The sequence below is a fragment of the Mauremys mutica genome, chromosome 7 (assembly GCF_020497125.1).
Source record: "Mauremys mutica isolate MM-2020 ecotype Southern chromosome 7, ASM2049712v1, whole genome shotgun sequence".
NCBI classification, from domain to species: Eukaryota; Metazoa; Chordata; order Testudines; family Geoemydidae; genus Mauremys; species Mauremys mutica.
The window spans coordinates 34,166,250-34,179,036 of record NC_059078.1 but is presented as its reverse complement, the minus strand read 5'-3'; the positions used below and the strand labels follow the sequence as shown (position 1 = coordinate 34,179,036).

The 12,787-nt window shown below is 40.7% G+C and overlaps 1 protein-coding gene across 1 annotated transcript in view; it reads right to left on the bottom strand.

Moving 5' to 3' along the window:
• Positions 1-902: 902 nt before the first annotated feature.
• Positions 903-12,787, bottom strand: part of PHF2 (PHD finger protein 2) — a 145,091-nt gene continuing 133,206 nt past the window's right edge. The window contains exons 19-22 of the mRNA XM_045024624.1: positions 10,302-10,397; positions 9,112-9,221; positions 6,927-7,188; positions 903-3,054 (exon numbers count right to left, since the gene is read on the bottom strand). Coding sequence (XP_044880559.1) covers positions 2,966-3,054; positions 6,927-7,188; positions 9,112-9,221; positions 10,302-10,397 — 557 coding nt within the window. The 3' untranslated portion in view covers positions 903-2,965. The remainder of the gene's footprint in view (positions 3,055-6,926; positions 7,189-9,111; positions 9,222-10,301; positions 10,398-12,787) is intronic.

The following is a 12,787-nucleotide window of genomic DNA, read 5'->3' as shown; positions in this document are numbered from 1 at the left end:
TCTCCCACTCTTGCTTCCTGACCCAATCCACAAGACCAGGACATCGCAGCTTGTGCAAGGTAGGGAAGACAAAGCGGAGAGGGGGGGGGAAGTGTGGGCAGCTGTAGGTGGAGATTACGCAGCTAGGGACAGGATATGATACTGAGCTCAGTGACAGATTCCAATCACTACTTCAGGAAACACTGGCTAGAAAACGGCATGAGTTGAAGCTGGGAGATGGGTTGTTAGACCTGGTATAAACTTATTGGAAAAATAAGGCTTTCCTGCTTTGCTCTGTCACTGATTTCAGCCTTGCCTCATCCTCTGTGGAGTTATTTCTCTCTGGAAACAAATCTCATGCATTTTGTGCTGGAGGTAAAGCACCCAAGCTGTCTTCTTTTTAATGTTTCTATTTATTGTTTTTTTAATCTTGGCCTCTGATTGTTGGACTGAAAATACATTTGATATGTTTAGTATTCAAGCAAGGATGGGTAAACTGGTTCAGGAAAAATAAAAGCCCCCGGTTTCCAAACTGTCAGCACTTCACAGGCTTGGCTGGGTACTGAGAGAAAGCCTAGTCCCAGGAGATTTTTCAAACCAATTTTGCAGATGTAAATCCCAATCCTGCAATAAGAACTCGCAGGTGAGCCTCCGTGCCTGTATGTAACCCCATTGACTTCAACATAGCTCCATCTAGACATGGGGGAGGAGCAGTCCATCTGCTAAACCTTCCTCAGACCATCTCCGCCCCAGTCATGGCTGCCTTCTCTAACCCATGAGGAGCCACCATAGCTTAACAGAATGAAACAAAGAATCATGCTCTGCTCTGTACTATCTGTCCCATTCTATCGTGTTGATTTTAGTAAGGTGGCACGTGTATAACATCCCATCATTGGGCCCCTAATGATTAATAAATGAACCAAACACGATTCTATACAAAACCTGAAATATTTTACTTTTTTTTTAAACTTTGATCTAAGTTTACTTAGATTTCATGGACTTGATACAAGAGCATTTGATATGAATCAGTAAATAAAACACTGTAATAGATAGCCACAATAAACTTTGTTAGAAATGTACATGTTGCGAAAATAATAATAAAAAAACAGCATGATGTCTGGGTTATAGTATATAAATGCTCAACAAGAACAGTATACTAGGGAAGCTTAAAAACCCTGCTCTGCATAAATCTGGGGCCCTATTCAACTAACTTTATCAGACTCCTACCATTCAGAATCTATGTCCCACTGTAATAGCATAAAGGTTAGTTTATAAGGCCTCAGTTGTTTCCTGTAGCTGTTTTTTTTTCCCCATGGACATCACATCCAGGTAATGTGTATATAAACAAAGCTCATAAGAAATGTACAAATATAAAAAGCTACAAACATTAATAAATTACATCATCACAAAACACAGAAACACTTCACAAGGTGCTAGTAAAATAACTGTATCCCCTCATAATACAAGAATTAAAACAAAGAGCTGGTATTAAAGTTGAAGATTATTCTTCAAAATGTGTCTTAAATAGATTATTTTCTACTATTTGATTCTGTATAAGACATTTTATAAGGCTGCACAAAGTTTTACTTGTTTTCCAGGCAACGCCCAAATCCACCCCCCACCCCCTCCAAGAAAGTGAAACAAAAACAAAACAAAAAAACCTCCACCCAACCCTTTTAAAACCAAACTAAAATACAACTGATAATACTCAGCAATGACTTGTATAAATGTTAATGAAGTAGTCTATAGAAAGAAATGTCTAAAGATACTTTACTTTTATAAAAAAGAAGTTATTTAAAAAGCTATTTACAAGCTACATTCTATGAAAAATATGCCTTAGTAAACACATCTAAAAATTAAAATACGGGATTGCCTGAGAAACAAATTTAACCCCTCAAGTGTTTATATGCAGACAAGCAGTTTAATGTAAAATAATGCACTCTACACCAAACACTAAAAGAGTTAAAAGACAAAAAAGTATCCAGTCAAATTGTCAATAAGCTAAACTTTCCCACTATCTGACACCTGGATGCATGCAGCCCTCGTTCCCAAAGTAAGTGTATCTCATAAGAAGTGCCTTGATATAAATGTCAAAAACTGCACATGAAGAAGCAGAGCTTGACCTCATGTACTGCAGTTAAAGTGACTGCAAGATCTGCAACACATCTTTGTGTGCTTTGATTTCGACACTGACACGAGCTACTGTACCATCATGTGTGTCAGTTAGCAAAAGAAACTGGCCCTCAGGCATAGAGCTAAAACTCCCAACCAGTTATGAACGCAGCAGTAAACCAGCTCCCACTGTGCATAACAAATGCTGCCTCGTGCACCCAGTATTGTCCAACCCGCAGCTATCTGAGAGGGATGGAGTAGTGCCCAAGTGCAGTAATGGCTCCTCCAACACATCTAGATCATGATCAGGGTGAGATAATGAAGTTTCACATTATGCAGACTATCTTCTGCATTCGCTATAGCATGGGGAAATGTCTCCAGCCATCAAACTTAAGGTCCCCCATCTTTTAATATTATTTGTCAGACAAATGCAGAATTTTTAAATTTAATCTCCTGCTTCTTGACCAGATACCTCTTTAAAGATAGTACTTGTTTTTTTTTCTTTCTTTAAGCGAAATGTAACTGAAATGGATGTTCATTCTGTTAAAACAACTGGTTTCCACTTATGAACAAGTTAAAGGGATACTTTCCTAAAACTGGAATGATCCTCAATTTCTTGGATTATCATTAACTTTTTGCGAACTAGTCACTCTCAGCAATTTGAGAAAGGACATCTATATTAAAAAATATTTATAGCAGTATTCTGTACACTTTAACTGCTGAAAGTTAAAAACAATTATTAAAGTGGTGGCAAAAAGTTAACTGGTATTGTCCCTAAGATGATGCACAATACTACTGAAGTCCTTCAAGAGTTGAAGAGTTAGTGTCTGCTCAGGAATTACTGAGCTTTGATCAAGTCCCAGTTTTTGAAATATTAAAGGAGAAGTTTCCCATTCCGATGGATTTTCAAAATCTTCCCAAGCCTCTGTTTTGCGGTAGCCATGCCCTTTTTTGTACGTTTTCCTGAAAATTGAAAAAAAAATGAACATGTCAAGTAACAGCAGCCACAGCAATGTAGAAACAGCAAAGCAGGCTCACTGGATACAAAAACAGAAGCTCTAACTTCAGCAGTGCTGTAAGCAGGTGCAATCACACTGATGTCTGATTTCCACCTGAAGAAATTACATTTTGGATATGTATACCACAAATTCTCAACGTTAACATGCTGTGTGTGTGTGTGTATGTAACACATCGATCAGAATGCTCTAAAGAAAACCAAGCATTGCCATACATCGCAATCTGTGCTGTGTATCCCAACCTATACTATATTGTCTTACTCCTGGTGATTGTCTTACTATGGATTTTAACCAAGTTTCATTCAGGATTTTTCTACTATCTCGGTTTCATTCTTAAAGTACCATTCCCTGTTTAACCGTGTTCGTGAACCAAAGTACCCAAGAGACATGTTTGAAAGCATGCACATATTTATTCTATAGGGGGCTCTCTTCAATTGTCCAAGTATCTAAAACTCAGTGCCAGATAGTAAGATTAGTGGAAACTCACTCGCCAGGTTTAAATGAATTTAAGATGGTTTCCAAGTGCTGTGCTAAACCCTTGTGTGGTGGAATGGAAGCAGTCACAAGAAAGAAGTTTTAAAAAAAATAATTCATCTAGATTAGACCATTTAACTGTGCACTTTAAAAGCTGCAGAGGTTGTAATTGTATCTCTTGTTGCATTAGTTTAAAGAAAAAAAACTGTGTGCAGTTTCAAAGACTGAGGTTCATTTTTATTGTATTTATTCTTTAAAAATACATTCTGTTTTACAAGGTTTTGATTAAATTCTATAATAGCTGGCAGCTTTGGTATAACTTGTTCCCTTTTCATCTGTGGCCATATCGTGACATTCATCATATTCACTTTGACACATCTAGGAAATATAGCAACTTCGTCCATGATTTTACACAGGGCCCACCACACTGTCATGTACTTGTTTTCTACTTTTTGCTTGCATGTCTGTGTAACTTACTTCCCTCTGGATTGTCATATAAGTGACACAAAACCAGATTTTTTTAATCCATGTACAATCAGACAAGAATGCACTAATGCAGGTACTCTGTCCATGTCATACAGCTGTGCCCTGGTAGCTTGACTCTGAACTAGCAAAATGGCAGGCAGGCTTAGGCTGAGTCTAGCTTCTGATCTTACTCAACTGAATGAGATTCAGCTGTGCAAAGACTGCAGTATCAGGCTCAACTATCTACATGTATTTCCATACATTACTAAAAATAAATGATAATATGGATATAGTTGTGCCTTTCTTCTGGGCAGTTTCAGAACCTGGAGTATATCATTTCCCACATTAGCAAATGGGGAAAGTGAGGAACAAATAAATTTTGACTTGTTCAAATCCACAATGAGCCAGAGGCAGAGTTGAGGACAGATCAAGTCATGTCCCCTGACTCCCAGTCCAGCATGTGATCCACCAGACCATACTGCTGTGTTTCTTAAATGTACATAAGCATAATATTTGCTCACCCCTTTGTTCTATTTCAGCAGTGAAACTACTGCAACTTGGTCACCTTTGTGTTCGCGCAGCTGGGAGAGAGAGCAGTTGGTGGGTACAAATGCATCCTTGACACATTGCTCTCCTACGTAATCATCCTATACTGTTTCACAACAGCTCTGACAGAGTGTGAACAAATCTGCATTCTGAACACTTAAAATGCTACAGACGTAAACACCACCGAGAAGTCAGGTTATGGAAATCATGTGTTAGAAGTTACAGTTAAAACCTATTCATGTATAAAGTTGCAGGTGCTGTTTTTATGCCGCCAGCATATTTTTTCTCTAGACACGTGTCTTCTGCTGCCTCAAGAAACCACAGTGAAAGTGTAACTAAGATCTTAGCTGCATGTCTAGCCAAGAACTGTATACTTTCTGGTCAGAACAGCACATTAGTAAACGGACATAAATGCTCAGTTATCACTCATCTTTACTTTTCATAGTGCATGTGTGTCATCTGGATCAGGTCCTTGATGCGTGCACACGCACACGCACACACACAGATATGCGAACTATGCTCTCTTATTTTTGTGTATATAACATACATACACACTCAAATAAGGGAGCATAGCTGTGTCGGTTTGCATATAGGTATACACATTTCTCCATGAAGGGCCTGATCCAAGCCCATTAAAATAAATGGGAGTCTTTCCATTGATTTTAGTGGCTTTGGATGAGGCCTCAAGGTAGGCAGTGACCCTGAGTGTACTGTTTTTACTGAGTTTAACTGAAGGTGAAAAGCGTCTTTGTGGTTTAAAAGAGGGAAGAAAGAAAGGAGGAGGGGAAATCTGCTGTTTTAATAATATTTTCTCTCTCCAGCACTGGACTGGATTGAGCTCTCTTGGACATCCCAGCAGAGCAGTGATGGCCCAAAGCTGGCTGATTTGGCTTAACACTGCTGCCTCCTTTGGACTGCCCTTAAATCCCCATTAAATTCAGCCTTCTAGGCCTTGTTTTACCAACCACCACACGGCTATCTTACAAAGGCATCCTAAAGCCTCCTTCTATTAAACAGGCACCCAGGGATGTCAGAAAGAGCTGTTCATTCACTTTCCTGCTGTATTTTGAGCTATTTCTGATTTCACTATATAACCCGGTTCATTTCAACAGACTAACTTGTGGCAGAACAGGAACACATTAAGAGGTAAGTTGAATGAAATGTTTAATTTTGCTGCTGTTTGTGCCAATGGCCACATGTATTAAAAAAAAATTCCTGTGCGCCTTTCTGACTTTTAATTGGCTTTGCTTTCTGGATCTAGAGTTTGCAATAAATAATATCTTGTTAAGAAAATGTTACTGACAGCACATTTAGTGATACAGATGTTTTCAAATTAAGCACATAGCATACAGGACTATGTGAAATCTCATACTATCTCCACTGTATTCATACGGTTATAAAACCAGGGGAAATATAGTCACTTAAATTATCATAAATTGCATCATTGCTCAATGCTCAGCTTCTACTGTAGATAATTATAGAATCTGACCTCTCTCTCTCTCTCTCTCTCTCTCACACACACACACACACACACTTCCCTCCACCGTTTTCTTGACTTATGGTCTTATAACTTCCATGTGGGCTCAGAGAGGGATAGCGGAAGACAGGAGGGGAAACATTTGACTCAAACAATTCCTCAGTGTAAAAATAAAATTCCGATTACAGACAGTAAACAAAAATATTGAAAAATAAGTTGATTTGCATGGGTTTTTTTATGTTGTTTCCTTAAGCACAATAATTCCTAAAAGTAGTTTAAATATTTGCACTGTTGAAATTCAAGAAGCATAATCCAATGTAGGAAAGGCAACTTTATGACTTAAAATATTCTGTGCACACACATGTACAGAATAGGTGCATTGGAATTTTATCTGTACTAAGGTTTACAGTTGCAATCCTGACCCCACTGAGTCAATGGCAGAAGAAATATATAGAAGAAAGTGGAAAAACACAGAGTTTCTGAACAAGCGAAGAGGAAAATGTGACAGGGTCTGTTGTGAATAGTTTTTTAGATACTGGAGGAGCTGGACTGTGATACAGAGATGAGTTCCTTTAAAACAGGGAACACAACCTATAGAGTTCACTTTGGCAAGTATTAGGGATTCTTTTCCCCATAAGACACCCCCACATAGTGGAACACATAGGCCAACAATGCTAACCCAACTCGGTGCTCATAGCCAGATCCCCAACTAGTGTAAATAAGCCTAGCTCCACTGGAAGAGAACAAGTACACAATGGAGAAGGGATGCAGGACTACACTGTAGGGAACAAGCTTGCCCTGTCAGGGAGATGGACTGAATGGATCTTTGCCATTTCCTCTGTGAACACTTACAGTACCTTTGGCAGCTGCATTATTCTGTGATGATGATGAGGGTCTCCTCTGGGTGAGGAAAACTCCAGGTGCCATAGGTTGAGAGCCTCTGTTTACTTGGGCGACCCCAAACGTGCTTGCTCCGGCAGTGTATTCGTGATCTGCTAGGCTGCTGGCATGGGACTCCAATTTGGGTTCAGGAGAGCTGCCTTCCTGAGAGAGTTTATTTGTGTTGTTGGGGGACAACTTCTTTTTGGTATTCTTCTTCTTCTTGCCTTTTTGTTCCTCCTTTCAATAAAGCACAGAATCCCTATTCAGCGACTGTGACAAATAGTGGCATTTGTTAACATTGTTACACTGTGTATCGTGTCAAGAATGGGGATATTGTCAGAATTGGATAAAGACACAGAGCGAACAGGGTTGCTAGAAACTCAAAGTGAGAACTGATCACAACAGCATTGTTTCTTGGTCTGTTAGTTGCATCCACCTGCTGTATCTTGTCATAAATTGTGAGCTCTTAGGGGCAGGGACTGTCATTGTATTGTGTTTGTACAGCACCTAGCACAATGGGACCTTGATACATGTCTCAAGCCCCTAGGTGCTGTAATAATACAAATAATAATGATACAAGATAAATATAATGGGCCTGATTCTCAATTACACAAAGGCACCTTTATGTCACTCTGGCAGCATAACAAGGCCGTAGAGTGGGCAAAATTGACCCCCTGAGGACACTCCTAGTGCAGGTGGTCTGGCAACCAGCCAGTAGAGAGCTGATGTAAAGATATAAACTGGCTCTTCCTCAGCTCCTTGTGTGGGCTGCCTGTCAGGGGAGTGGTCTGGGTGCACTGCTTTATGGCTATTCTTTGTTTCCAAAGGCACACAGAGGGCTATGGAAGACAGAAGATAAACTGGAGTAGACCTGTGGCTGCTCTAACATACACTGAGGGCTGGCAGGTCCCTGTGCAGCCCCAGTATATGGGAGCACAAACATGGCTTAAAGCCACCTTTCCCTTGTCCATTCCTGATCCAAGTATAGGAACAGAATCATTGAGAATTAGGCTCAATATTTTTCATCTCATGGGGAAAAATTAACATCTGTGCAGAAGTTTGCTGAGCGTAATGTCAATGTAGAGCACAACCCTATGTACATAGACCTGTAATAACTCTCTGTATCGTGGTGAATTTTACTCACAACGAAGGAACAATTTAAACTCCACAGGGATGACAGCAGGCTGATATTGGAAAAGCTTTGGTAACCTGTTAAAAATGGGATCACTAAACTGGAAAATGTAGCTGAGTTGTATGATGCGTGTTGACACAGCTGCCTAGTGTCTTTTGGTACTTTAAAAAGGATTGAAAGATTATTGTGTTGAGGCAATGTAGTTTTGAACAGTGAGTACTGCATTTGGCCCTACTTCCTATGAGGATTTTCCGTAAGCATCTTTAAGTTCAGCATGTTTGTATACAAACATCCATTTTCATAACTGAATGTAAGTTTATGAGATAAGAAAAAGCTTTATCACAACTTTCAGAATTTAACATAAAAAATCAATTAAATTCAAAAGATGATGAAAATCTGGCATAATTCTCAATTTTGAATTACTTAGAGTAACATTTTCAAAAACATTTAAGAGACCTAGGTGTCTGAGTACCATTTTTGAAAGGGACTTTAGGTGCCTAACCGGCTTAGGCACTTTTGAAAATCCCACTAGGTGCCTATGAGCATCTTTAAGGGCCTAAATACCTTTGCAAATCTGGCACCAAATACCTAAGATAATTCTGAAAATAGGACTTAGACTCCTAAATCACATAAGCACATGTGTAAATTACTCTTTAATCTTATTAATGTAAAAGGTGCTTACGCTGAAGCTTTCCCCGAAATACTTCTTTGTTTACCTGATCTGCCCAACTGATAATTTCGTCAGTGTGCTTAAAGCACCTAATTGAACTAGAAACCTCTGATCTGCAGTGTCGTCAGAAATCTGAAAGTGTAATTTAGGACCTGATCCTGTTTCTATTGAGGCCACTGGGATTTTTGTCACTGAATTCAATGAGTACAGAATTGGACGTGTACGGTAATTAAACATGAGCTGGTATGACAACTTAGTTAACATTCAACAAGCAACAGGCGAAGACAGGGAAGTGCTATGGCTCCATTTGAAAATAAACATATTTTCTAAGGGAAAGCTACCTAGTATGCAAACTCACCTGCTGGGATAATTTGGCCGCTGCTGCCGCCAGTCCAGTTTCAATGGAGGCAACTCTTGTACCCTCTCGGACAGGTCTGTCTTGTCGGGGTACTGAGGGACCAACTCTTGCTAAATGTAAGAACAAAATGAAAATACAGTATAACGGATACTCTGTGTAGGGGGAACACTGCATTCCTATAGAATGAGGGGCATGGGGGGAGACAAGGGCAAGACAGAGCTTATTTTTAAATGGACATTCTACTTCAGTGGGGCTAACGTCTATAAGTGCCAAGTGTTAGTAAGGCCGTTGAGTGGCAGATGTGGAAACAGAGCTCAGGACTCCACTTAAACTATGTAGCTTTTGGAAGGAATATTCTCCTCCCGATTTTCCAAAATTGTCCACATTTAATGAAAAATCAAACATTCAGGGAATGTGACTTTATTCCAAATGAACAGGCAAAATGCTTCATAGGGATTTTCCACAAACTCTTCCCAGCCCACCTGGCCAAGGGAGAATTCTTCCAGGGCAGGTGCTGTGCAAGGCTCCCATAAGCAACCCTAACCCTGTCCATCCTAGCCCCACTAGTGTAGCAGGTAGCACTGAACACTATGGACGTTCTGGGTGGCTCGGGTCAGGCTGCTGTAAATTAGAACAGCCCTGGAGCTCTCTAATATACACCAGGAGCTGCACTGGCCCCCAGTTGGCCCACAATCTGGGCAAAGTAAAAGGTGGCACTTCCTGTAAGGCACAGCACAGAAACTGTCCCTAGCAGTTATACTGAGCAGTTTTACTGCGCTTTTGATGAAAACTGGGGGAATAGTTTATATTCTCTATTTTCTTTTTTAATGCTTTATATATATAAGGTGTGGGCTGCCTCAGAACTGCAAGATTTCTCCACTACATCATCATAATACTAGCAATACATCATCGACTTCACCGGCAGGATCTAAAAGATACCTACAACCTACAGGAGATTGCTTTTTATTTTTAAAAGGTAGCTGAAGAGTAATATTGTCCAGAATGTGTTAGACTCAATTTAGTGTTCACTACAGTGGAACTATTTAAAAAAAAAAAAGTTAGTCTCTCAACTGAGAGATCTAGACGAGCACAATCTTTACGTAAAAATAATAAATCCCATTGTTCTTTTCTAGGTTTTCAATTTGAAATATCCTCCCTGAGTCTGAACATTCAAGACATAATGGACTTGCCTGTCGGGCTGTAGGGGGCATCATCAGAACTTTTTCTTTTCTTTGATCGTGATTTGAATACTGGATTATCTTCGTCGGATTCCAAAGATGGGTAAACTAAACCAGGAACAAAAAATAGCTTTTATTGCAGCAGTATTAAACAAGAGTTTGAGGTAAGTACGACTCACCCATCAGTGTAGAATTGGATTAGCACAGTGGTGAATCAGGCCTAGAGTATCTATGTAATAGACTGCGGTCAAGGGTGGCACACAGAGTGAAATGTCTGAAAGGCACTGGTACCCTGGGGATAGGGCATTAGACTAGGAATCAGAGGAGGAGGGCTCTGTTCCCAGCAATGCCACTGACTTGCTGTGTGACCATGGGCAAGTCACTTCACTTCACTGTGCTTCTGTTTTCTCTCCCACCCCTTGCCTGTCTTGTCTGTTTAGACTGCAATCTCTTAGGGGCACAGACTGGCTCTTACTCTGCGTTTATACACTACCTATCACCATGGAGCCCCTAATCTTGATTGGAGGCCTCTAGGTGCTATTGTAATGAAAATAATAATACAGTTTTTGGTTCACAGAGCGTGATGTTATTCTTGGCTTGGAAAAGCCAGTCCTCCCCTCACATATAGCTGGGCCTATTTGGAGTACTTGTCATTATCAGGTGCATGGGGTGATGTTACTCCCCAATCGGATAGGTCAGCACATAGGTCATCTCAATGGACATTTGGTGACCCTCACATGGTGTGGAACAGAATTTCCTACGTGTCTAAGAAACACAGACAGAGTGTGGTACCCTTAGGAGAAGAAGGTGTTTAACAAGCTAAATATGAGTCAACAGTGTAATGCGGTTGCAAAAAAAGCAAACATCATTCTGGGATCTATTAGCAGGAGTATTGTAAGCAAGACACAAGAAATAATTCTTCCACTCTACTCCGCGCTGATTAGGCCTTAACTGTATCCAGTTCTGGGCGCCACATTTCAGGAAAGATGTGGACAAACTGGAGGAAGTCCAGAGAAGAGCAACAAAAATGATTAATGGTCTAAAAAACATGACCTATGAGGGAAGATTGAAAAAAGTGGGTTTGTTTAGTCTGGAGAGGAGAAGACTGAGAGGGGACATGATAACAATTTTCAAGTACATAAAAGATTGTTACAAGGAGGGAGAAAAATTGTTCTTCTTAACCTCTGAGAATAGGACAAGACGCAATAGGCTTAAATTGCAGCAAGGGCGGTTTAGGCTGGACATTAGGAAAAACTTCCTAACTGTCAGAGTGGTTAAACACTGGAATAAATTGCCCAGGGAGGTGGTAGAATCTCCATCACTGGAGATTTTTAAGAGCAGGTTGGACAAACACCTGTCAGGGATGGTTTAGATAATACTTAGTCCTGCCTTGAGTGCAGGGAACTGGACTAGATGACCTCTCAAGGTACCTTCCAGTTCTATGATTCTCTGATTCTAATATCAGGATAAAAGTGAGGCCATTGGATATCTCTGACGAGAGGCGGCTGCTTGCCAGTTTGCTGAATAGCCCTATTTTGACCACACCGGTTGGGTGACAAGTATGTGATTAATACCACTTCTTAGACCTTTCTTGGAGTAAACGGAGCGGTTGACTCTACAGTACATGGACCCAGTGCTAATGTTGGTCTGTGGGAAAAACTCCTTCTGATTTTAATGGGCCTTGTGAGGGGCACGTGGAATTTGGTCCAGTTAAGCCACAGGCAGAGGCTCTTGGCCAAAACACAGAGCTATTCTCAGATTATTAGTCATTAAAATTATTACTCCATAAAATCCCCCACTGTACTCAATAAAATGCTGCTCTGTTAAACAATGCTGGGATGGCATTGACACAGCTCGCTCCCTCAAGACCTCTTCCCCTCTCTCTGCTCATTGTAAACCACACACGTCTTACTGAGTGACTAAAAATAAAGGGTCACATTGTCCCCACTTGAGGAAAAACAAATGTAGGAAACTGAAGACACAGTGAGTTCTCACTCACAAGGCTTCTGTCAGAGGGAAGAGGATTGTCCGTCCATTAATGAGAAGGGAGTTCATCACCCCTATGCGCATTAGTGTCCCAGGTTCAGGGCAGATCTCAGGACCCTGGCTCTCAGTACTGGTTCTCACTGGTTCCTGCTCCCTTCCAGCACCAAGACAAACAGATCTATTCCCAGCTCCTTCTACCTTCTGCCCCTTCTGGATCCATAGCCCCCCAGCCTGGCAGCTCGAGCATGGAAAGGCTTGGGAGTCAGGGGAGGGAATGCTGGAGGGGAACTTTTGCCGCCTTCTTTATGTTTGGGGGCTTTTCCTCCCCAGTTTGATCATCAGGGTTTTACTTTCAAGCCCAGCTTAGTATCTCGAATGATCCTGGCTAACAAATCAAAGTAATTGTTCCCTCCCCTTCTCAGAGGACAGAGCCTTCTTTTAAACAATGAATGGGATTTGTTTGTTTTCAAAAGATTCAAGCTGATGGATTCTTTGGCAGGGAGGGGAAAAAA